Source organism: Perognathus longimembris, chromosome 10 (assembly GCF_023159225.1).
Source record: "Perognathus longimembris pacificus isolate PPM17 chromosome 10, ASM2315922v1, whole genome shotgun sequence".
Taxonomy (NCBI): domain Eukaryota; kingdom Metazoa; phylum Chordata; class Mammalia; order Rodentia; family Heteromyidae; genus Perognathus; species Perognathus longimembris.
In genome coordinates, this window is record NC_063170.1 from 60190710 (window position 1) to 60214366 (window position 23657).

Here is a 23657-nt window from a genome sequence, read left to right on the forward strand (position 1 = left end):
GATGGAGAATGGATGGATGGAGGATATATGAATGGAAGGACGGGTGGAACCGTTTGAGTCTCCGTTACCTGAGGTCCCAGCGCCTCATGGCTACGGGTGGGCAGCCAGCCGGGCGGCTACTCCACACAGTACGGTAGAGAAAGCGGCTCCTCCAGGAGCCCCACTCCTCCCCGCCCTCCGCTGGGCTCCCCTCCTTCTTCTCCTCCCACCTTCTCCCCCACCGCCTCCCGCGGCCAGCCGCGGTCCGAGTCCCCCAGCGGGCGGGCGGGCGGGCGGGCAGGCAGGCGGGCGCAGGAGGCGGCCCCTGGGCTGTGCGCTCGTCCCCCGTCGCCCCGCGCGCCACGATGCGCAAAGGAACCGCGCCTCGCGGGGGCCAGCGCCGCCGGCCCGCACCATGAAGCTCCGCAGCAAGGCGGCGGCGCTGCTCCTGCTGGCGCTGGCCGCGCTGCTGCTCGCGCTGTTGTCCCTGCGCCCCGGCCGAGCCGAGACCCCGGGGCTCCCCGCGCCGCCCGCGCGTGCCGCGTCCGCCCCGCAGCGCCACCCGGCGCCGGTGTCTGCGCGCCTGCCGGGGCCGGCCGTCCCTCCCCGGGCTGCGAGGCACCGGCCCCCACGTCTGCGCCCCCGAGCCAGCCGCCGGGGCGCGGCGAGGCTGGAGAAGTTGGCGAGGTGAGTCGTGGCAGCCCCGGAATCCCATCAGGGAGCGCCCCCCCCCCCCTTCCCGATCGCTGCCAAGTTCAGGGGAGGCTGTGGGTCGGAGGACCCGACTCCAAGTTCCCCCCGCCCCCTCCCCCCGCGGGCTGCCCACCTTGGCGGAGCTCTGCTGGCGGCCCGGGGCTCCAGACCGCGAACCACTGCCGGGCAGTCCGGGGCGAGCGGCTCGGTGACGCGCGCGCGCGCGCGGGGTCGAGCTGTCAAGGCTGGGTGGCTCGGGCATTCTTGCAGACACGTGCCCTTTGTTTAAATGTTTCCAAGAGCCATCACGAAGCCAGAAGGCTCGGTCTCGTTCGTTCTCTCGTCTCACTTGGACTAGTCACGCCGAAAACTTTGATCTGACTGAGTTTGGGAAAGTTGACCCAGGCTGTGCCATTCCGTGAACCCCGAGGATCCGCTGCTTAAAGCGGGGGCGGGGGGGGGGGCGCACGGCCCTGCGAGGCTGGCTGGGGAAGTTTCGTTGGGGAGGAGTGAGGCGGGGGGCCCAGGGACGATCGGTCGCGGTGGTTCTGTTCCTAGAATGTTCTGAGCTCCCCAGCGAAAGGGTCCTAACAAGGAAAACCGTGTTGATCTTTGACATTGTGTGAGATTCTCTTGGCCTGACAGGAGGCGCTTTTCCAGCCCCGCGTTTTTATCTTTGTGCCCCCCCCTCCGCCTCCGCCCCCGCCCCGTGGCTGGAGCACCCGCAGGTTGGGGTGGGGTGGGAGGGCTTGCGGTGATTCCTTTTGTTGTGGGGTGCTTTCTTAACATTCATTCCCTGTGGCTTTGCAGCGGCTCTGTTTCCTCTGCTCTTTCAAAGCTGCTCCTGAGGGCCCTTGCAATGTCTGCCTGTGCTCAGCTCCTTAATTACTTGAAACGAGTTGAAGAATTTTATTTTTTTTTGACCATAATGACTAAGTCTGTGTTGGCGCTTTTACTACAGCGAAGAGAAGAGACACGAAACCTAAGAAGAAAGAGAGCTGTGTCAGCTTTTGCTTCTCTTCTGCCCAGATGCAAGTTGGAGGGAGAAAAGAAAAGAGAAAAGTCCAACAATTTAAGAATTAAGCTTTTATGTATTTGCAACATTTATGAACTTATCTGTTCTTCAATAGAATGAATAGGATCTCCTCCCTTCCCCCCCCCCATACTGGTCTTTTTGTAATAGATTATATCAGAATTTAACTGCCAGGTGACTGTGCCATCTAAATTTGATGGGACAACCTCTAAAATAATAACAAGTAAGGTCACCTAGCACAGGCTACCAGCACTAACAGCGATAAACAGCAATCATCACAGCTCACCGTTTCTTGATTTGTAGCACAAATCCATACGGCAGCCCTTTGAGAGTGGTTCTCAAGCCTTCTAAAGTGGACCAGCTGCCTATCATTTGAAAACTTACCAAATACAGGTTCTCAGGCTCTGTCCAGCTCCACTGGCTCAGAAACTCTGGGGGTGGGGGGAGCAGTCTGTTTTTACACTCCCCACCCCCACTCCTTTGTTCTGCATACACATCCAAATTGGAGAACCTGCTCTGTGATAATAGCATTAATATATTCTCCCCATTTTACAGATCAGAAAACTACTCTGTAAGGCTTAGTAATGTGTCTCGGTTTCACTGCGAAGAGGGGAGATGACATGCCAGCTGCGTGGGATCAGGTGACTCTTGCCCAGTCTGCTTATGTCATAGAGTGGTCTTGCTAGGGGGTTCAGAATGGCACTGAGGTTTTTCCAAAGGAACACTGTAGAGTTTTGGAGCTGTCTGATTCTCTGAGGTGCTGGGAACATTGGGGCAGCACTTCCTTGTCTCTATCTGAGCAAACTGGCTGTGAGTAGGAGAGGATCATGAGCAGAATCCAAATGGATGTCTTAGAGAAGGTATATTTCCACTGGCAGCCGAACCCCTGAAAGCCATTTTTCTTTTGAACATATCTCTTAGATGATCATGGAAACCATATCCAATACCAAAGGAATAAAGAACAAAATTTACAAACTGGGGAAGGAATTAAACACACACACACACACAACAACAACAACAACAACAGCAACAACAACAACAAAGAGCTACAGGAAGTCTCAGGCTCAAATGCATAAACAATCGACATTTCCTGGGACTTATTTATGGTTTCTTTTGCTACCTCCACAGAAATGGCAACAGATGGTCCTGAAGCAGAAAGAGACCAGGAGGAAAGATCTCTACATGGGCTCCTTTATGGCTTTCTTAATTCTGCCTGGGTTAAATTTTTGTGGTTTAGGAGGAATTTCACTTAGGGAGGGGAAAAGAAAAGGCCTCATGGATTCAGAAAACCAGCACTTTCATGTCTCTATGGAACCAGGGTCCAGAAGAGATGGAGGGTACGTGATCTCATTTCTCCCTTCTCGGGAAGGTCAGACTTGTGGATGCAACCAGCAGAAAGCTTGGAGTTGGATAGGGGACAAACCACCACCTGCTGACCATACACAGCCCGGGCTGCCTGGCTTCTCCAGGGTCCTGCTCTAAGTGCAGCTCTGCCACGTCAATGCAGGAAGCATAGCTCTCGCTTTCTACAGCTTGTTTTCATTTGGGAGAAGTTTCCAAGGATTTGCCTAGTGAGCAGGAAGACCCTACAATTTTCAAGCTAGTCATTTGTATGCAATCTGTCCTGTGGTGGCCTCGTTCTCTGTAAATATAAAGCAAGGAGGTAAGGACCGGAGCTGTAGGCCGAGGGTAGGGATCCAAAAATGGACACCATCTTGGAAGTAGTGACCCTGGACGAGAAGAAAAATTAAATCCTTCTTCTCATTTGGTTTATTGGTGAGCTATACCTGGCTAACTTCCAAAAAGAATTTGAGACGACTTAAAACAGTAAAAGACACAAATACAATAAGGCCATTGAACTAGTTATATAAAGAAAAGTCATGCAGAGGAGGAAGGAATAAGTACTATTTCTCAAAAACTGGGGCCACAATTACCAGGATGATTAAATGTTTACATTTAGCTTTAAGCTTCCTGGCAGCCATGTTAAAAAGGGAACCATGATGGGCTACCTCAAATGTTAATCAAGTGATTCTTTTTTTTTTTTTAATCTTTTATGGAACTGAAATTCTGCAATGGGAATTTTACTTGGGAATGGATTTCAGGAGATCATCTTTCCATCTTGTTTCTGAAAACTCTTTCAGCCTACATATGGAAAAGGAAGTTTAATGTAATGTTATTGGCCCGATTCTTTAAATATGGCATTTGGAATCTAGTGAAGAGGAGTCTAGTCCCAAGTCATTTCACCTTGTTTTCTTCATCTGTAAAATGGGAAGATGAATCTAAAAGTTTTCACACATGCCTTCCAGCTCTGACGTGCAGTGATCGGGGTGGGGGGTGGGGGTGCAGTGGGGATCATCAAGTTCAGCAACAAGATCTCAACCCCTTGTGCTATCAGATTCCTGCAGAACCTGGCAGCTCCTCCTTTATTGGCTCTATCCCCCACTTTCCTGATTACTTATCCCTCTCTTCTGTGTCGGCCTGGATGTTGTATTTTTTTTCTCTTAAAATATGGTTTCTGAGAAGGCCTTGTAGGAGTCACGTGTCACTCGCTATAGGCCAGGGTTGTGCAGCAAATGTTGATGGCACATATACTCTGCGAAGCTCTCACTGTCTATCCAGAGGTGAATGCAGTTGCTGCAACCGCCCCCTCCCCCCCCCCGAATTTGGGCAACACAGAAACAAATTGCACTTGGCAGCCTCCCCAGCTGCTCCAGCGAAGGGAAGGGTGCATCCTTGATCATCAACAGACTCCATTTCCTGCAATTCTCTTTGGTGTCAGAGATAAGTCTTCTAAGAGAGTTCCAGCCTAAGCAAAGAGATGATGTTATATAGCAGAATGTTAGTTCTGTGGCCATCCTGTAGTTAGCAGATAGCCTCAGAGGATGGTCAAGGCTTCTAGGTGGGTGGGTTTTTGTTTTGTTTTGTTTTGTTTTCAGTACTGGGATTTGAATTCATGGGATTTGAGCTCATGGCCTTGTACTTGATAAGCAGTTGCTCTACTACTTGAGCCATATTTTGCTTTATTGTGTTTTTAGATAATGCCATCCATTTTCCCCAGGGGCTAGCTTTGTGATCATCCTACTTCTCTGCCTCCAGTGTAGCTGGGATTACAGGTGTGTATCACCCTGTCCCAGACAAAATCTCCAGATCTTGATCAAGATCTTGATCTTGACCTAGGTCTCTACTCTAGATCTCTGTCATGTTTTGTAGTTTGACTCAGTTCTATTCACAACTCAGTTTTTTTCATGGGCCTTGAAACTCCTACAACCAGAATCTCCATTAGTTCTGTTTTGAAATATACCTTCAAACCTACCATTTATACCATCTCCTTGTTACTACTGAGTTGCTGACATCATTTCCTACTTGGACTATTGCAGTAGTCTACTTTCCTAGCCCACTTTCCAAATAGCCATAGGAGTGACCTTTAACAGATACACCAGAGAAGATCAGTTTGCTGGGTAGAACCCTCTAGGCACTCTCTTCCCATGACAGTAAAAGTCAAGTTCTCCACATGGTCTTTGAGCCCTGTTCCATCTCAGCCCAGAGCAGGCCTCTCACCTAGCTACCTAACAAACAGGATTCATCCCTTTATTCTCTACTACTTTGCTCTGTTTGGTGCTGGGCTTTTTTTTTAATTGCCCTCATCATTAGCATTAATTAATATCCTATCCTATTTACCCCTTCCCTTTCTGTGCAGGCAGGTGGCTCATTAACCACACTATCACCAACAGCAGCGTGGCCTCAGAAAAGGGACTTAGCAGTATTTGTTGAGCGAACATTAGCAGGTATGCCACACCCCCTTGTCCTGGTGCTATGCTGACTTTACTTATTAAGTTCCATATTAGTTAATGATATCCAAACAATCCCATACTCCTCAGAATAGTGACTATGTTGAAAGAGAAGGACAGTATTTTTTTTCTTCTTAATAGTTATTTCTTAGAATAGAGCTACAGAAAAGTTGAGAAAGTACAAATACCACCAATACCTGGTTACCTAGCTTGCTTTGTAATTAAAATCTTCTATCCCTGTGATAGACCTGTGGCAATTAGGGAACTCCCATAGATATATTGCTTTAGTCTTTCTTGACATTTCCTTAGTTCTATCAAATAAAGTCCATTCAGCAGTCCACGTGACCTTTAGTTAGCACTGTCTTTTTCATCTTCTCTGGGCTGTGGCAATTTCTCAAACTGTTTCAGAAGACTGGCAGATTCTTTCCCCTCCATTTTCCTCCATTTTGGGGCAGTACTAGAGTTTACATTTAGGGATTTGCACTTGCCAGGCAGGGTGCTCTACCACTGAGCCCCACCTCTAACCCTTTTCTGCACTAATTATCTTTGAGGCAGGGTCACTTTCTGCCTGGGCATGTGTGTGGATCACAATTCCCCTATTTTAGGCTTCCTGTCATAGCTGGCATGACAGGTGCACACCACTGTGCCCAGCTCTTAGTTGAGAAGAGGGTCTCAAAAAACGTTCTCCCCTTGGGGCTGGGGATATAGCCTAGTGGCAAGAGTGCCTGCCTCGGATACACGAGGCCCTAGGTTCGATTCCCCAGCACCACATATGCAGAAAACGGCCAGAAGCGGCGCTGTGGCTCAAGTGGCAGAGTGCTAGCCTTGAGCGGGAAGAAGCCAGGGACAGTGCTTAGGCCCTGAGTCCAAGGCCCAGGACTGGCCAAAAAAAAAAAAAAAAGTTCTCCCCAGTTTGTCCTCAAATCTCAATCCTATCTCAGCTTCCTAAGAAGCTAGGATTACAGTTGTGAGCCACCAGTGCCTGGCTTCATTGGCTTTTAAAATAGGTGTCTATTTAAGAATCTGTATAATTGGTGTATATTTAAGGATTAGTGTATATCTAAGGATCTGGGCAATTTTGAAAACAACCAGTCAGTTATGTTGGAGGGTACTTTGCTATTGGAATGTGTCTGGTGTCTTATGATAATACAGGAGTTACAGATTCAAGAAGGAAAGCCCCAGAAGTAAAGCGCCATTTCCACCCTATCATTTCACGTGTATAGCCTGTCAATGTGATTTACGACTGCTCATATCGGCCTTGGTGATGTGAGGGAAGCAGTGCTTGTCAGGCATCTGCACTGGTAGGGGACTCCTTTATACCTTCCACAGCACTAGGGATAGCCTCACCTAAGGAATGAGGCTTAAGCTCCACCTCCTCCGGGATGACCAGTTACACAAATTACTTGAGATTCTTGTGCATGGGAAGATTTTCTGTCAGGAGGGATGCCTGACTACTTTATCCTTTGGGTTATGACTCAGTGTGACCATTCTGTTGCTCTCGCTGAAAAGGTTTCCTGGCCATTCGGAGCTCTTTTGGTTGGCTTCTGTGGGGAGCTTCCTTGTGTATTTCTGAGTTTGTCTTTTAGTTTTGATTTGGGGTGCACATCAGTGCTTTCTGGCACTGTGAGATGCTGCAGGTTCAGTCTATATATTCCCATCCCAGTCCTGGTTTCCTGATTGCTTTGATTGGATGAATGTTATTGGAAACTAATATCTGGGTGTGCTTGTTGTGGCTGGCTGTTATTTGTTTAAGGTTCTCAAAGCTGGCAGAGCAAACAGCATGTATGTATTTACTAACCTGTGTGTATATGCACAGCTATAAACATTTCCCCATGTGGCCATCTCTGTGTATATTAAACTAAACACAGGCTCAACTTCAATCTGTCACCACATGGATGGTCTAGCTTTGTTTTCTTGCTTTTTATTTCCCAGGAGCCCCAGCAGTAGTTTCCCCCATCACATGGTCTTCAGCTTAAATGCTTGTAATTTAGGGAAGGAAGCAGGAAAGAATAGAGAGTTATGATCAGATCAACTAATTATCTCAAACAAAGCAAGGCCCACCCTGGAGTGAGGCTTGAGTCCAAACCCACCCAAACCACCTAGGGTGTGTGTGGTCGACTTTGTGGTTGGTTCCTGGCCTCTATTTCCTCTGCACTCCCCAGTGCTTAAGGGAGCCACACCCTCAAGGGAGAGTCTAGGCCCATGGTAATAATCCATTACTTTTCCCTGTATACATTTGTGTATCCAGGATTAAGAGCAGACCCACCCTCTTCTTTGGCAACAGTTATTGGTCCACAGGTGTCATGTGACCTAGGATGGGTTATTCAGACAGGAAAGAGAGACTTATTTTGCATTATTGGACTGAGGTCCCTATCTTCTAGAGATAACCAAGTAAGAACCTAGCTGCTACTAGAGTTCCGAGGGAGCCAGCTTTAGGAGGAAGGCCTCACATTGGGCAGATTGTAAAGAAAGAGTTCACACCCCAGTACTACCAAAGAAACAAAAAGAGAGAAGAAGAATTCCTCACTTTTCCCAGTACTTAGTTATTTCAGACTGTAAAATTCTGTTCCTGGAAAACTTCTCAATCATTTTATTGGGAGTCTCCAATTTTATAGCAGCCAAGTGTGACATTGATGTAGTTAGCATACTTAAAGATGAGTTGATGTGACTTTTCCATGCCTCCCCATCCCTTTTAGCAACATGAAAGACTGCAATGTTCTAGTAGAAGTGCAAGTTGCGCAGTTCAGAATCCACGCTTTCCATAAGAAAAATTAGAGAATATGATTCCAAATATGACTGTGTTATGGGTAGAGATACTGAGGGTCAAAGCAAAGGAGTCAAGTCATAACATGCACATCGCCTCTGGCACAAGCTAGCTCAAAGAATGTCACTCAACAGACGGAGGACTGTTGTGGGTACTGTTACTGCCTACCCCGCCCTGGTAGATACTGAACTGTAACTAGAACCATATGACTGAATAAATCAGTCCTCAGCAAATCTCGGCTAAGTTCACTGGTAAGATTGTACTGGCAAAATGCGGGCACAATCCAAGGCACCATAATCCCTTAGCAAACAGGTAGGAGGGGTGGGGAGGAGGCTGAGACCTAGCTTCCAAGTACGGTGGATGGATAGCAGGTCCAGTCTCCTGGAACTCATGGAGGGAGGGAGGCAGGCAGGATCCTTGGCTGCCTCTTGGAGAACCAGACTGTCATTCTGGAGAGTTCCATACCTGCTGTCTTGGCTAACTGGAGCTCTGATGTCTACTTCAGGACATAGACCTGGAGTGTTCCATCTTAGAAAGCCCAACAAAACTCCTCTGGGGATTATAACTGGCATGGAGAGCTGTGCCCCCTGATTCAGCTCTTTGGGACCAAGTCTTTAACTTTGTTCTCCTTTAAAAAAAAATCCTTTTTGGTGTCAGTACTGGATCTTAAACTCAGGCTGTAGGTACAATCTCCTGAGCTTTTTTCACTCAAGGCTGGTGCTCTACCACTTGAGTCAGAGCTCCATTCCTGGCTTTTTGCTAGCTAGTGAGAGATAAAAGTCTCACAAACTTTCCTGACCTGGCTGGCTTTGAACCAGGATCCTCAGATCTCAACCTTGTGAGTAATTAGGATTACAGGTGTGAGCCACTGGTGCCCAGCTATTCTCTATTTTTCTTCCTTCCGGTTGTGTGAGAATTTCAAAGTCTCTAGTTGTGTGACCATTGGCCCCAAAGTCACAAGGCTTAATATTCAAATAGGAGATTTTTATCCCCAGGGGTGAATGGGTTCATGGAAATTGTGATTGTAAGTTAGATTGTAAATTAGAGAGTGTGGATCCTGAAAATAACATGCACTTTTGCTGAGCTGCCTCCGAGCTGGGTTTGGCTATAGATGTAATATATGGAGAGAAAAAGTAGAAGCAAAGGGTGAATATCAAGTTCATATTTAAAAATCACAAGGACCATTGTCCAAAAGGAACGCATTACTTCACCTATGTAACTATAACCCTTCTGTATATCAGCCCTTCGTTATAACAACAACATAAAAAAATTTTAAATAACAAGGAAGAGGACTGAGAAGGCAAGTCAGTGGTAGAGCCTGAGGCCGTGGGTTCGATCCCTACCTAGCACAACAAAAAATGAATAACAAGGAGTATAATGTGTAGTTAATGATAACTTGAGACATATTGGGTACTGTGTTAAGTGATTTGCTACATTGTAATAGGTAGGCATGCTAATAGCATCTAATAGATAAGGCAGAGCTTTTCCAAGGATCAAACCCAGCTCATGAACTTGTCTCAGGCACAAAAGGAGAAGTGCCGGCTCATACAGCTGGAGCACGAGAAGGCGAGTCCAGCCTCGCAGTGTCCCCGGTAACCTGGAGCAGCGCTGCCCCTGTTGGCTTGTCTTCTGTGCTTCCCCGTAGCTGTACCCGGGACTATGCCAGCAGCTGGGGGGTGAGGGGTGGTGATTTCCAAACCTCATGGACTCAGAACACAGGGAAAGCTGTTTCCCCAGAAGAAAAATGAGCCGCTCATCCTAGAAATGGATATAAGAAAGACAGCGGTCCACACCTACTATAATCGACATGCGCACATTGCAGATGGGGAAACTGAAGGCAAGGGATAATTTTTTTTAATTGCCCAGCATGGGACAGCCACATGATTGTTTCAGAAATTAAAACCAAGTCTCTTGTGTTTCCAGCAAGCAGTCTTTACATGAGAGAACAAATCTCAAAATCAGAACCATCCGGTCACTTTCTAGCAAAGATATGTATCACTCATACCGTTTACCAACTGCAAGTGTGTAAATGATGAATAGAGTGAGAAATCAGCCCCAGGGCTCAGGACCAGTGCCTTATTGGAGGAGACCAGTTTTCTTCTTTTCTTGGTAATTCCCACACACTCCATTCCAGAAAATGAGATTATATAATCCTCATCTGCTTCTCCTCCCAGTGTGTCAACAGTCATTTATTTCCAACTGGCATTGCTGGATCATTTTTAAAATCTTACTCATATCTTAATTCGAAAGGACGGGAGAGATGGAGAAATCGAGTCTCAGACATGTCAGGAATAATTATAAAGAAAATACTGAAACTGAGAATTAGCCCAAGATTCATCACAGAGTTGGGGTGGAGGGAGAATCACATAGAAGCGAATGGTGAAGGCAGGAGGTGAGCATTGTGACCTTCACAGGGGAACTCAGGTTGTGAGTGGAGGCTCGGACTCCACTCCATGCCAGGAACTCCTGCAGCGGCTGCCATCTGCCCAGGGAGGACTCCTTTAATATCTCACTTGTGTCTAGTCCCAAATACAGCTTGATGAAGAAAAGTGTGGCCTCTGCCCCCTGCGAGATCACCTTAGAATCCCATCTGGTTTGGAGATGTCATTGCAGATACAAAGAGTTAGGCAACAGAAGAGAGGGCCTGAAGTTACTTAGTGTAGACACTAGACTTAGTGTAAGCCCTACATCTGATAACTAGTGTTCTTTAAAAAGGAGGAGAGGACAGAAAGGATGTATGGATTGTGTGTGGTGGCTTATTTATGTCTGTAAAGCCAACACTTGGGAGGCAGAGGCAGAAGGCTTGGAAGTTCAAAGTCAGCCTAAGCAAGAGAGAAAATGGGTGGGGGGGGGAGAGAAAAGAAAAGAGGAGAGAAATTAGGACAGAGAAGCGGGGGAGAAAAAAAGAGAAATTAAGACAGAAAAAGTGAAAAGGAAGGAAGGAAAGAAGGAAGGAAGGAAGGAAGAAGGCAAGCAGGAATGAAAGAAAAAATAAGGAAAAGAAAGGAGAAGGGATAGGGGAGAGATGGGTGATGTCTAAAATCAAACACACACACACACACACACACACACACACAGTTACCGACTCCAGATATCAAACACCTTCTAGACTTTGTTTAGGAACACAGCCATGTTTCAGAAATCATGAACCAAGTTAAGTATGTACTATTAATAACTAAGTGCATTTATCAAATAATGTTATTAAGGCCCTCGTGGCAGGTTTTTGGAACGCTGTTCACATCGTTCATATTATTCCATGACTTCGGGGTCAACCTCGGCTTTTCTGTCTTGAAAGATTAATGATACTTGATTTAACTTCAAACCGAGGGTCATTAAAAGTGATTTAAGTGTTAGCAGAGTCCTTAGTGTCATGTCTTGGTTTTAAGGGAAGGGTCTAATCACAGCTTCAGCTGGGAAGTTTTTGTCAATTAATTCGTGCCTTCCACAACTGGTGGCTGGCAGAGAGGCTCATGGGAGGCTGTGGCAGCCAGTCCTCCATAATTACCCATTACGGCCATCCTTTTGGAACTGTACCAAGGGTCTCCTTTCCTTCAGCTGTCATTCTGGCCTCATTAGGTCCTTTCCTCCATGTTAAAATAGCCAAATGGTCTGCACAAGAGAGGGTGGCTTCACTAATCTTCCCTAAGGGAAGCATATCCTCTGTGTGTGTGTGTGTGTGTGTGTGTGTGTGTGTGTGTGTGTATGTGTGTGTGTGTGTACTGGGACTTGAACTCAGGTCTTTGTACTCTCACTTGACTTTTTCTGCTCCAGGCTGGCACTCTACCACATGAGCCACAATTCCGCTTCTGGCTTTCTGCTGGCTGACTGGAGATGAGAGTCTCTCATATTTATCGTCCCGGCCTGGCTTTGATCCTCAGATCTTGTCTTCCTGAGTAGCTAGGATTACAGGCAGTAGTCACTGCTGTCTGACCTAATATCTTAACATTTATCTTCTACTGATTTTCCCCGGCTTTGTGTGGGACTCCTTCCCAAAGTCATACTAGTTGATTGCTCTCAATGCAATTTGGGGGTGCTCATCCAACCTGCACTGCTGGCCCAGCCTCAGGTTTCCCTGAGTTTATGCAGCTTGTCAGTTCAGGAGATGAGCTGGTGGGAGGTGGCAGGAAAAGAGGGCCTTAGAAGAACCAATTATTCACTTTAATAATTCAGTGGGTTTTGTGGTAATAGGCTACAAAGTAAATAGCACTACACATAAATGCCGTATTCCATTATTTATCCACTCCAGAAATGGAAGCTTAATTAAGTCACACGCTTGAGACTATCAAGCGATTAAGAAGCCGCTTGTCTCAAGCAGTGCGGAGGGGCGCGTTTGATATTCATCTCCTGCAAAGCCAGCTTTGGGAGGCTGGGCTTGGAAGGGCTGGGGCCTGGGCCATGGGGAAGTGACTTCCAGTCATGCTCATTCCCACATCACCCCAATTCTTGTGATATGCTTATACTATCATTGCCTGTTTTATATTTTATTTCAGAATTATATTATAAACCTGAGTGTGTTTATTTACAATGTCTGAATTACAATGTTTTTCTTTTTGTGTCTGTACCAACATTTGAATTCAAAGCCTCACTCTTTCTTGGCTGGTGCTCTATCCTTCGAGCCATGAATCCAGATGGAGTCTCATGGACTTTTCTGCCCAGATTGGCTTCCAGTTATAATCCTCAGGACCTCAGCCTCCTGAGGAACAAGGTTTAGAGGTGGGAAACACAATGCCTTGTAAAAGTATGGAATTCCATGATTTTTAATTTATGTGGGGAGTGGTGCCATCACCATCAGTATCTGATTTCATCTGTTTTGTCTCCACGGCTTTTCTTCCTGCACTTTTCAGAATATGGAATAATAAACTACATGGCCTTTTGCATTTACACAAGGTTCACAAGTTTGCTGTGGTTCAGATTTGTGCAATGTAGCACGTCAGGACTTCCTTCCCTTTTTAAAAATATAATTTTATTGTTATTAAAGTGTTGTACAGAGGGATTGCCATTTCCTAAGTCAGTTAATGAGTACATTTATTTTTCCCCTGGCTCCCCCCTCCCATCCCTGCCCATGGTTGCATAGTTCATTTTCCACGTTGTGTTTATTGAATACCATGCCTGTATGATTTGCTTATCTTTCCTCCCTCCATTTCTATGCTCTCCCATTTTCCCCTCCAAAAGACAGGGATAAAAAGAACAGATAAAATAAAACTAAAAGTAAAAACAAATACCATCACCAACAACCCCCCCCATGTTTACATTTCCTGGTTCTTTCCTTTTTACTGCCAAATAATATTTCATTGTTGGATATGCCACATTTTATTTATACATCCACCAGTTGAAGAACTTTATGGGGACTGTGAATGATGTCGACAGGAACATTTATGTACAAGATTTCATCTGGATTGTTGTTTGTTTTTGGCCAGTCCTGGGGCTTGGACTCAGGGCCTGAGCACTGTCCCTGGCTTCTTTTTTGCTCAAGGATAGCACTCTACCACTTGAGCCACAGCGCCACTTCTGGCCATTTTCTGTATATGTGGTGCTGGGGAATTGAACCCAGGACCTCATGTATATGAGGCGAGCACTCTTGCCACTAGGCCATATTCCCAGCCCTCATCTGGATTGTTGTGTTCAATTCTCATAGGTAACTAGGAGGGAAATTTCTGGGTCATATGGTATGATCTAGATTTAAATTTTTTAGAAACTGTCAGACAGTTTTCCAAGCTGGCTGCAACACTTTATAATCCCATCAGTAGGGTATGAAATTTCTGGCTTCACTGCATCTTCAGTTCATCGTTTGTTTCCACAGTGCTGAGAACTGAACCCAAAGCTTGCATGTGGTCGGTAAATGTTCTGTCTTTGAGCTACATTCACACTGCCTAGCTTTTTGGGAGAGGATGTCATTGTGAAGCCCAAGCTAGCCTTGAACTTTCAGCCCTCCTATCTCTACCTCCCAAATCCGTCCTTCCTTCCTTCCTTCCTTCCTTCCTTCCTTCCTTCCTTCCTTCCTTCCTTCCTTCCTTCCTTCCTTCCTTCCTTCCTCTCTCCTCTTTCTTTCTCTTTCTTTGTTCTTTTATTCTTTCTTTCCCTCCTTCCCTCCTTCCCTCCCTCCCTCCTTCCCTCCTTCCCTTCCTTCCTCCCTTCCTCCCTTCCTTCCTGTTCTCTCCCCCTCCCTCCATCCCTCCCCCTCTCCCCTCCCCTCCCCCTCCCCCTCCCCCTCTCTCCCTCCCAAACCCAGGCATTCCAGGTTATAAAATCCCAGGCTTCTAGACTAGACTCCTGAGTCCTGGCTCAGCCCCAGGTGACATTTGAGAGCTGCCAAGTGTGCGGTTGGTAGGAGCTAGTGAAAGGCACACCATTCCAGCGCCCCTCAACTGTATCCTTCACGTGCCCCTGCGATACCAACGCTCATTACCCAGAGCCCCAAGTGAATGTAATAGGAGAGAGAAGAGAATGGCACCCACGAAGGCCTCATTAAGCCCCAGCTAGGGACACCTAACCGGCCACCAGCTGAGGCTGGCTTTTCCTTTCCCCTTTCAGGGCCTGTCAGCAGACATCATGAAGGATTGCATTGGCAGGCAGGTCCCCTCTTTTCTGTGCCTCACAGGCCTGCACCATTGGAGCAAGCCTGGGAAGGAGTGTCCTGCTGTGCCACGGGTGTGTGTGTGTGTGTGTGTGTGTGTGTGTGTAAGCATTTTTCTTTTTCTCTTTTATTTTGATGTTGGGTGTGGAACTCAGGTCCTCACACATGTTAGACTAGCTAGGGGTAGCTCTACCATTGGGCTACACACCCAGCCTATGAGCTTTTCTTGAAGGAAAAAGATACAAACATTTGTTCAACAATTTGGGGGCCATGAAGAATGAAAACATAAAACTTAAAAAAGTGGTTTTCCATTTTTTAAATCCATTTTTTAAAAAGAACTCTTAAAACAGGCTCAGATTGTGTGGTGAGCAGCAACCAGAGTAGAGAGAGCTAACAAAGAATATTGTTCATAAAGTTTACTTGCACATATGAAAATACAATGTACTCGTTGAAATGGCTATGAGAGAGCAGGGAGGAAAATAAGAGAGGAAGATGTTGATCAGGATACATTGTTTGCATGTGTGTAAATGTCACAACTAATGTACTACTAACATTAATACTAACAATAAATAGTCTCTTCAGTAAAAAAAAAAAAAGTAGCCTCCTGGGACAAATATCTGCACAACTATAGGGCCAGGACCACATGTTTCATTTACACAGACTTAGATACAAATTGTTTTAGATGTCAAGAATTTCTGAAACATCCTCATTGCTACTTTTGTGACTTGACTGAATCATTTAACATCTTTAAACTTTAGGCTCTATTCTGATAACTGAAAGCACTACTTGCACACATAAATATGGCAACTACATAACAAAAACTTAATTATGTTATTAATATGGAGAAGATAACATGGCATCCTACATAATTTCATAGAAAAGTCCATTCTGTGCATATTAGGTAACATAATGAATTCTACTGAATAATCAACAAAAAATATTGTCTCTAAAGTAACCATAATTGTCTGCCTACTGAAAAAATAATCAATATGTTTAATGAAATTAACAGCAAGTAAATTTTTAATTTGTCATTGAAATCAGGTATTTTAGAATATGTCTCTTTCAAAAGTATTACATTTGATTTTAGATAATCAATCTCTTGTTCAATGTGTACCTAAAGGTAATTTTAATGGCAAAAAAAAGAAATGATAAAATAATGGCATTCACAGGGAAATGGTCAGATCTTGAACGAATAATGTTGAGCGAGACAAGCCTAGAACACAGAGGACAAAGGCGCATGGTCTCCCTGATATGTGGCTGTTGGAGGGGGAGGGGAGAACAGTAGAGATCATGTCTGTAAAATAACAAACTTCTTTTCAAATGGTATTTCTACATGTTTTGGTCAGCGACTTTACATCATGTCTCTAAAACCAAACAATTACTAAATAAACATAAAAAGGTGTAGGATAGACCTGCCAGGAGCATAATAGCTCAACAGCTACATACATATGATTATATAAGATGAGGCTAAGCAAAATGAACTCCAAGAGATGGAAACAGAAGGATTTTACTGTTGCCATTATGTTTAATGTACTAGGTGAATTTCCTTTGATGTACTACCTGTGGTCACTGTATATGATGCTGGAACACTGGATATTGTATATATGCTTATCTGAACTGGGGAAGGGAAAGAAAAATGAGGGAGGGTGTAACAAATATGACAAGAAATGTACTCGCTACCTTATTATGTAACTATACCCTCTCTGTACATCACCTTATCAATAAAATTTAATTTAAAAGAAAAAAAAAGGTTTTCCAAGCTATGTACTGGTGGCTTATGCCTGTAATCATAGAAGGCTGAGATCTGAGGATTATGGTTCAAAGCCAGCCTGAGCAGAAAAGTCTGTGAGACTCTTATTTCTCATTAACCACCAGACACCCAGAAGTGGCACTGTGGTTGAAACTGGTAGAGCACTACCCTCAAACAAAAGAGCTCAGGCATAGTGCTAGGCCCTAAGTTCAAGCCCCATGACTGACAAAAGAACCAAAAAGGTTTTCTGTGGCCCACTGAACTTACAGTTTTGAGTCCCCAGAAGTAATTACCATCTTGTGTTGTATGATTTTTATTCTTGTGTATAATACTTTCACTAAAAATGTCTACAAATAAAATTGTATTCTTTGCCTTTCTTTTATTTTCTTTCCTTCCTTCCTCTCTCTCACCTCTCTCTCCTCTCTCTGTCTCTCTGTCTCTCTCTGTCTCTCTCTCTGTCTCTGTCTCTCTCTGTCTCTGTCTGTCTCTCTCTGTCTCTGTCTCTGTCTCTCTGTCTCTGTCTCTGTCTCTCTCTCTCTCTCTCTCCTCACAGCTGGCCCTCTACCACGTGAGCCATGACTCCACTTCCAGCTTTTTTCTGGTTAATTGGAGGTTTGTCTGCCCAGGCTAGCGTTGGGCTATGGTCTTCAGATCTCAACCTCATGAATAGATAGGATTACAGGTGTGAGCCACTGGTGCCCAGCTTTGGCTTGTTTTTAAATTTCATTTAAATACTATAGTTCCATTGCTATTTTCTTACAAGCTGCTTTTTTTTCTTTCTCTTTTGGCCCTAATGCATTGATATGTGTCTTCAGTTTATTCCTTCCCACTAGTATACAGTATTCCATTCTTTAACATGTCACATTGTATTCATGGTTTTCCTTTGCATGCATAGTGAAATTTATTTCCAATATATTTTTTACAAATCATCTTATTTTTTAAAATGTATTTAATTTTTATTGTTCTTGTAAAGGTGATGTACAAAGGGGTTATAGGTACATTAATCAGGTAAGGAGTGCATTTCTTTCTTTTTTTTTTTTTTTTTTTTTTTTTTTTGCCAGTCCTGGGGCTTGGACTCGGAGCTGAGTACCATCCCTGGCTTCTTTTTGCTCAAGGCTAGCACTCTACCTCTTGAGCCACAGCACCACTTCTGGCTTTTTCTGTTTATGTGATGCTGAGGAACCAAACCCAGGGCTTTGTGCAGGCTAAGCAAGTACTTTACCACCAAGCCACATTCCCAGCCCCTGCATTTCATTTTGAATAATGTTACTCCTTCCCTTGGGCTCTCCTGGTTTTTCCCTCCCATCCCCACCCACAAGTTGCATAGCTCATCGTCAACATAGTGTCCAGTGAGTACCACCACTGCATTTGCTCACCCTTTGTCCCTTCATTTCTGTGTCCCCCTCACCCTCTCCAGAACAGATAAATGACCAAACAGGACAAAGAGAACAGAAAACAGCCACAAAGAAAAAAACCAAAACACCAAAAACCTTGTTTGCATGTCCTGGAGTATTTCCACTCTTTTGTGCTTGTGAGCAGGGCTGCTGTATGTGGTCTTACATAGGACTTGGGCAGATGTGTAAGAGCTTCTCGATTATTCATGGAGTAGGACAGCTGCGGAGAGGAGTGCCTGTCTCCATCTTCACGCTTGCTAACCGCTGCCAAATGGCTCTCCAAAGTACTTGGCCTAACTTCCGGTGACCCCAGCAGGGTCAGAGCGGCCCCCTGCCCTGTAGCCACATGGAGGCCCAGCGTGGTTTTTGTCATTTTTTATAGTCTGAAAAATCAAACAGAATCCTTGCTATCTGAATTTTGTAATTCCCAGATGAGTCAGGTTCAAATTTCTTATTTGTATGGCAGTTCCATAGGTAAAATTAAACTAAGTAGATTTATTCTGTTTGGGGTGATTATATTTTAGATAGCTAAGGGGTTGAATTCGTTAGCACCTCTGTTTTTGGAGGGGGGGGAATGGAACCCAGGGCCTCTTGCATGTTAGGCAAATGCTCTACCACTGAGCTACATCCCACCCTCAGTTGTGAATGTGTCTGAGACACAGTTGTGCTTCTAAATGGGAAATTTTTAAAGTGAATAGTTACATGATTTTTTTTCAAAGGAAATTTTAGCTGATTTTTTTTTAGGGTCTTAAACTTGCTAGGAAGGCACTCTACCACTGGAGTCATACCCCTAGCACTTTTTGCTCTGGTTATTTTTAAAACAGGCTCTCGCTTCCTGGGCCAGTCTGTACCCTGGTCCTCCTCTTTACACTGCTCGTGTAGCTGGGAGGACAGATACATTCCACCACATCTAGCCTGTACTGGTTTAGAGGAGGTCTCACTAACTTTTTCTCTGAGCCAGCTGGGAACCCTGACCCTCCAGGATCAGGCCTCTCTTTACCTCTTAAGTAGCTAGGATTACAGGCATAAGCCACCGCATTAGTTTTGGTGATGACTTGTTTGACTGTCATTTTAGCTTTATAGCATATTTTCCCCCTTGCTGTCCCTGCACTGGAGTTCATTGGGAGTTGAATTTAATCAAGGGCGTGACAACCCTCCCATGAAGCGTAGGAAGACAACAAGGATATGACTCATGCAAGCAAGGGGTCCTCATGATTCCCAGGCTCACCCCTGATTTAGTGCTTTCACTTGGACTATCCGGAGGTGCTCACGCCACTCCCTCTCCTCCCTTCCCTGAACTTACTGGCAGCTTTCTGCTTCTCAGGAAGGATTTTAGTTTTTTCAAACTGAGGCCCCTTCTTGCTTAGCTCTGTGTCTCACTCTTGACTTGCTGTGCAAGTTACTTAGCCGCCAGACCCTTTGACAATGACTTAATTCTCTTTCCTCTCTAGGTAGCAGCTCCTTTGGGGCAGGTACTTCTGTGTTGTTCACCGCAGTCAGTCTAGAATACTGTTGTAGAATAGGTTTTTAAGTAAAGATCTGTTGGTTTCTCTATGAGCTTCAGTTAGCAAAGGAAAGAGCAAGAGAACATTTCAGATATAGACAGAGAAGATGAGGGAGGAAGGGAAGGAAGGAAGAAAGCAAGGAAGAAAGGAAAGAAGGGAGGGAGGGAAGCAGGGAGGGAGGGTGGGAGGGAAGAAAGAAGGAGCCCATGTGAAGGCCTAAAACCAACACAGCCAGCTTGCAGGTGAGACAGAACAAGCACAAAAGTGTGGCTGTGACTGTTGGTACCAATGGCCGTCCATCCATGTGGGGTTGCAGGCCATTCTACATGATGTACTTAGGATCAGCAGGCTGGACTTGATCTTGCCTTAGCACATCATCCCTGGCATCATTGTGGCGATCACGTAGGCTGGGTTACAGATCAGGTTGGGCCACCAAGAAGGCAATCACGGTGGCTGAGGTGAGAGGAGACAATGACCACAGCAGGCAAAGGAATAAAAAGAAGTGGACAGTGTCCAAAGAATGCCGCCATTCCTGTGACCCTCAAAGTGGGTGGAGTCTCAGTGATGCACGCGCCACAGCTGGAAGAGTTATGAAGCAGGGCTTCTATTAAGCGTGCTCTGAAATAATCAAACAGGAAAGCTTTCCAGATCCCTCCACCCACATCTTCAACTTTCCTCTGGTGAAAGCAACCTGGAGTGAGACAGCCATTATTCAACAGAGCTGTGCAAAGATTGAACTCCGAGATTTTGGAAAAGAGGGTAGCGTTTGACATCCAAATTCTCCTGGTCTCCAATCTTTTGTGCAAGTAATTTAGTTTCATTTGTCTCCGGATACCTTTTGCAGGCCAGCTTCTCCCAGCTTGCTTGCAAATGTTTCTCAGTGGTGTGTTTGAGGCTTGGCTGGATCCCCTTGTCTGGAACAAATCTTTTATTCCTAGGAAATAGCTGGATAGTGATTCTGGCCTCTTGGATTCTTATTACCCTCCCAGCTGTTGATTCAGTATTTGATACCTTGATCATGTGCAGGTTAACCCTGCCCCATCCCCTGTCTTTGTCTCATTAGGAGGAGTTTTTGGTGTTTTTTTTAATCCCAGAAGCTGATTTTTTACAGCCATAACCTCCCCTACTCGTTGGTGAGACTGTTAGGATTCACACCCGTTTCTTCAAGTCTCCTGAGATGGTGTACAGGGGGGGGGAAGCCAGGGGTGGAGTTGGGGAGAGGGAGACAGCACACACATTGTCTTCTCTGCTCACCTCCCACACTTGCCCCACTTTCCTTTGCCCCCAGTGGTCATGCATCCCCTTGCACCCTAAAAACATCCAGATGATGAGAATATCATGTTGCCTGTTTCACATGGGAAAGCCCCAACCCACCCACCTCCTGTTCAAGTTACACCAAATCTAATTTCCACGGCCTGTGCAAGAGGGAGCGCCACAGCCCCGTGGCAGCTGTGGAAGCTTAGCAATGCTGTTTCCAAACAAGGGCTAGTAGTAGGCAGCCAGCAGGCACGAGAGAGCTGAGAGCTGGCGGAGAGTCCCAGACACCTAGAGCCATCCAAACAGTGACTCATCCTCTTGTTGCCAGGATAAATATGGGAATCAATGGTATTTTTTTTCTTCTCTTAAGCAGGAAGAATTGTTGAAAATGCTTATCACTTTATAAAATAGAACAGATTGTGCCTGCTTCTTGTTTTGAAATGTTCCAACTATTCACTAGCTCTGTGTGTTGTTGTTCTGTTTCTTTTCCTCTTTTGAGTTTAGTTATAGCTTTATCTTGTTTCCCTTCGTTCTAGGAGGCCTGGAGAAGCCAGGAGTTTCCATGCTGTGCTCCCACGCGAGCTCTGGATCCATCTGGCTGTGGTGGCGTGTGGCAATAGGCTGGAGGAGACGCTGGTCATGCTCAAATCTGCAGTGCTCTTCAGCCACAGGAAGATGCACTTTCACATCTTCACGGAAGACTCTCTGAAGTCGGAGTTTGACAAGCAGGTGAGTTTGCATAAAAGGGGGCGTGGCATTGCGGAGGGCAGAGTTAATTTGCATAAATGGGGCAGACAGACTGCCCGGTTGGAGCTGCAAAATATACTTGGCTGTGGCCTCCATCATGTGACCTCCCTTGCCTCAAAGGCAATGCAAGGACATGTCACCCTCCTTGTGGAGATACTGGGAGGATTTAAGAGAATGATGCTTTGAGACGCTGTTTTCATCCTTCATAGGGTTTCCACCTTCAGGGCAAATAGCTTTGTAAAAAAAAAATGTACATTTAAATAGTAAGTGACATGTTCATTGAAATAAATTCAAATAATACAGATGAAAAGACAGATGGTGTGTGTGTGTGTGTGTGTGTGTGTGTGTACATGTGTGTACAGGTCCTAGGGCTCCAACTCAGGGCCTGGGTGCTGTTCCTGAGCTTTTTGTTGTTGCTGTTCAAAGCTATCATCACTCTATCATTTCTGCCATACCTCTACTTCTGGATTTTAAGAGGTTAATTGTAGATAAGAATCCCATGAACTTTGCTGCCTGGGCTGGTCTGGAACTGTAATCTTCAGATATTAGCCTCCCAAGTAGCTAGGACTACATGCATGAGCCGCCACCACCCAGCTCTTATATATTTTCTTTCAACACTCATAGAGGTGGCTGTGTGTTCTATATGTTTTCATGTGTAGACACAACCTGTGTAACCATGCACACCTCTACATATCCATACACATACATGCATGTGTCCAGATTGAGATGTGTTTCTTTTGCAAAATCAGGATTCTACTCTAGAGCTGGTGAGACTTGCTTTTCTATTCTGAAAACCACTTGGTCATACTGTTTTCCCGTTCAGCATTTGGACACTCTTGCTGGGTGACTTGTTCTGTCTTGGTGACTAACTACAGAGCCACCATCTGTTTTATAACTGGGTCAGCATGTGCTTGGCTATTCCCATCTCGAGTTTGTCTAGTGGACAAGGAGAGCTGAGACGAGGCCTCTGTCCACCATGGAGGTCCGTGCTTGACCTTGGCCCATTGAGCCAAGCCATTGCTTAGCTGCCTGATACTGGCAGAGAGGCAACCTGTGTTGCCTTGTTTCAACTAACCTGGGCCAACAGTGCTGGGCCGGGTCACCAGCTACTCACCCTCAGGAGAAATGCCAAAAACAACATGTTTGGCAGAGCAAGGCTAAATCACAGAGCATTAGAAAGCAAGGATTATAGGGCTTGCTTAAGACATACAATGCTTCTCAGCCTGTTCTGTCATCCGGGTCATGGGGCAAATCACTCTTCTCCTGTGGATGCAGTCAGAAAACGTGTTTCTTTTTTCCTGCGGCAGAGATTCAGAGGAGCACCTCCTACCTGTTGGGTGTTTTGTTGGCTCCTTGCAATTTGCTGCCGAAGCTGCTGTGAGCCAGGCAATGTCACCCATTTCAGGCTGTCACCCAACACTGCAGCATTGTGGGTGTATCCCAGGGCTACAATTTTAGTCCATCAAAACAAAACGTCACCTGCTATCCTGATTCCTCTGGAGGCTGAGGGAGGAGTTCTGCCTTTGTGGGGTTTTGCCTCACTTGGTTGCATAATCCTGGTGTGTCTGGTGCTATCTGCTATCTATAGGGTGGGTACCTTAGTTTAAAGTTGTAGTTACTTTTGTCTACACAGGTAGACAAGAGGAAATACATCTTCTGACAGCTCTGGTCAAGTCAATATTCAGGTTCACAGCTGGGCTGCTGGTGGCTCAGGCCTGTAAATCCTAGCTACTCAGGAGGCTGAGACCTGAGAATGGAGGTTCAAAGCCAACCCAAGGGAGGAAACCCTGTGAGACTCTTGTCTCTAATTAACTACTAGGAAAAAGTGGAACTGAGGCTCAAATTGGGAGAGGGCTAGCCTTGAGCACAAAAGCTTAGGGACACAGCCTAAGCCCTGAGTTCAAGCCTCATGACAAAACAAACAAACAAAAGACTCCCATGGGGACAGAGCAGCAAGGTCTGGAGTGTGTGTGTGTCTGTGTGTGTTTGTTTGTATGTGTACTTGCGTATCATTTACACAGCTCCTCATTACTGGAAACAAGGCTGTGGAGAAAACCCTTGCACGTCTGTCTCTGTGGCTCGTGGGGACCAGTTTCTAAATTGCCTTCCTGGCTGATCCTTTGATTCCATGCTTCCCTTGGCTTGGCAGTATTTATGCCCAGTCTCCCACCTC

At 45.6% G+C, this 23657-nt stretch overlaps 1 protein-coding gene across 1 annotated transcript in view; it reads left to right on the forward strand.

Moving 5' to 3' along the window:
• The first annotated feature begins 281 nt into the window (after nucleotides 1-281).
• Gxylt2 (glucoside xylosyltransferase 2) overlaps nucleotides 282-23657 on the forward strand; it is a 47995-nt gene continuing 24619 nt past the window's right edge. The window contains exons 1-2 of the mRNA XM_048356165.1: nucleotides 282-666; nucleotides 21274-21466. Of these exons, the coding sequence (XP_048212122.1) occupies nucleotides 395-666; nucleotides 21274-21466 (465 nt within the window). The 5' untranslated portion in view covers nucleotides 282-394. The remainder of the gene's footprint in view (nucleotides 667-21273; nucleotides 21467-23657) is intronic.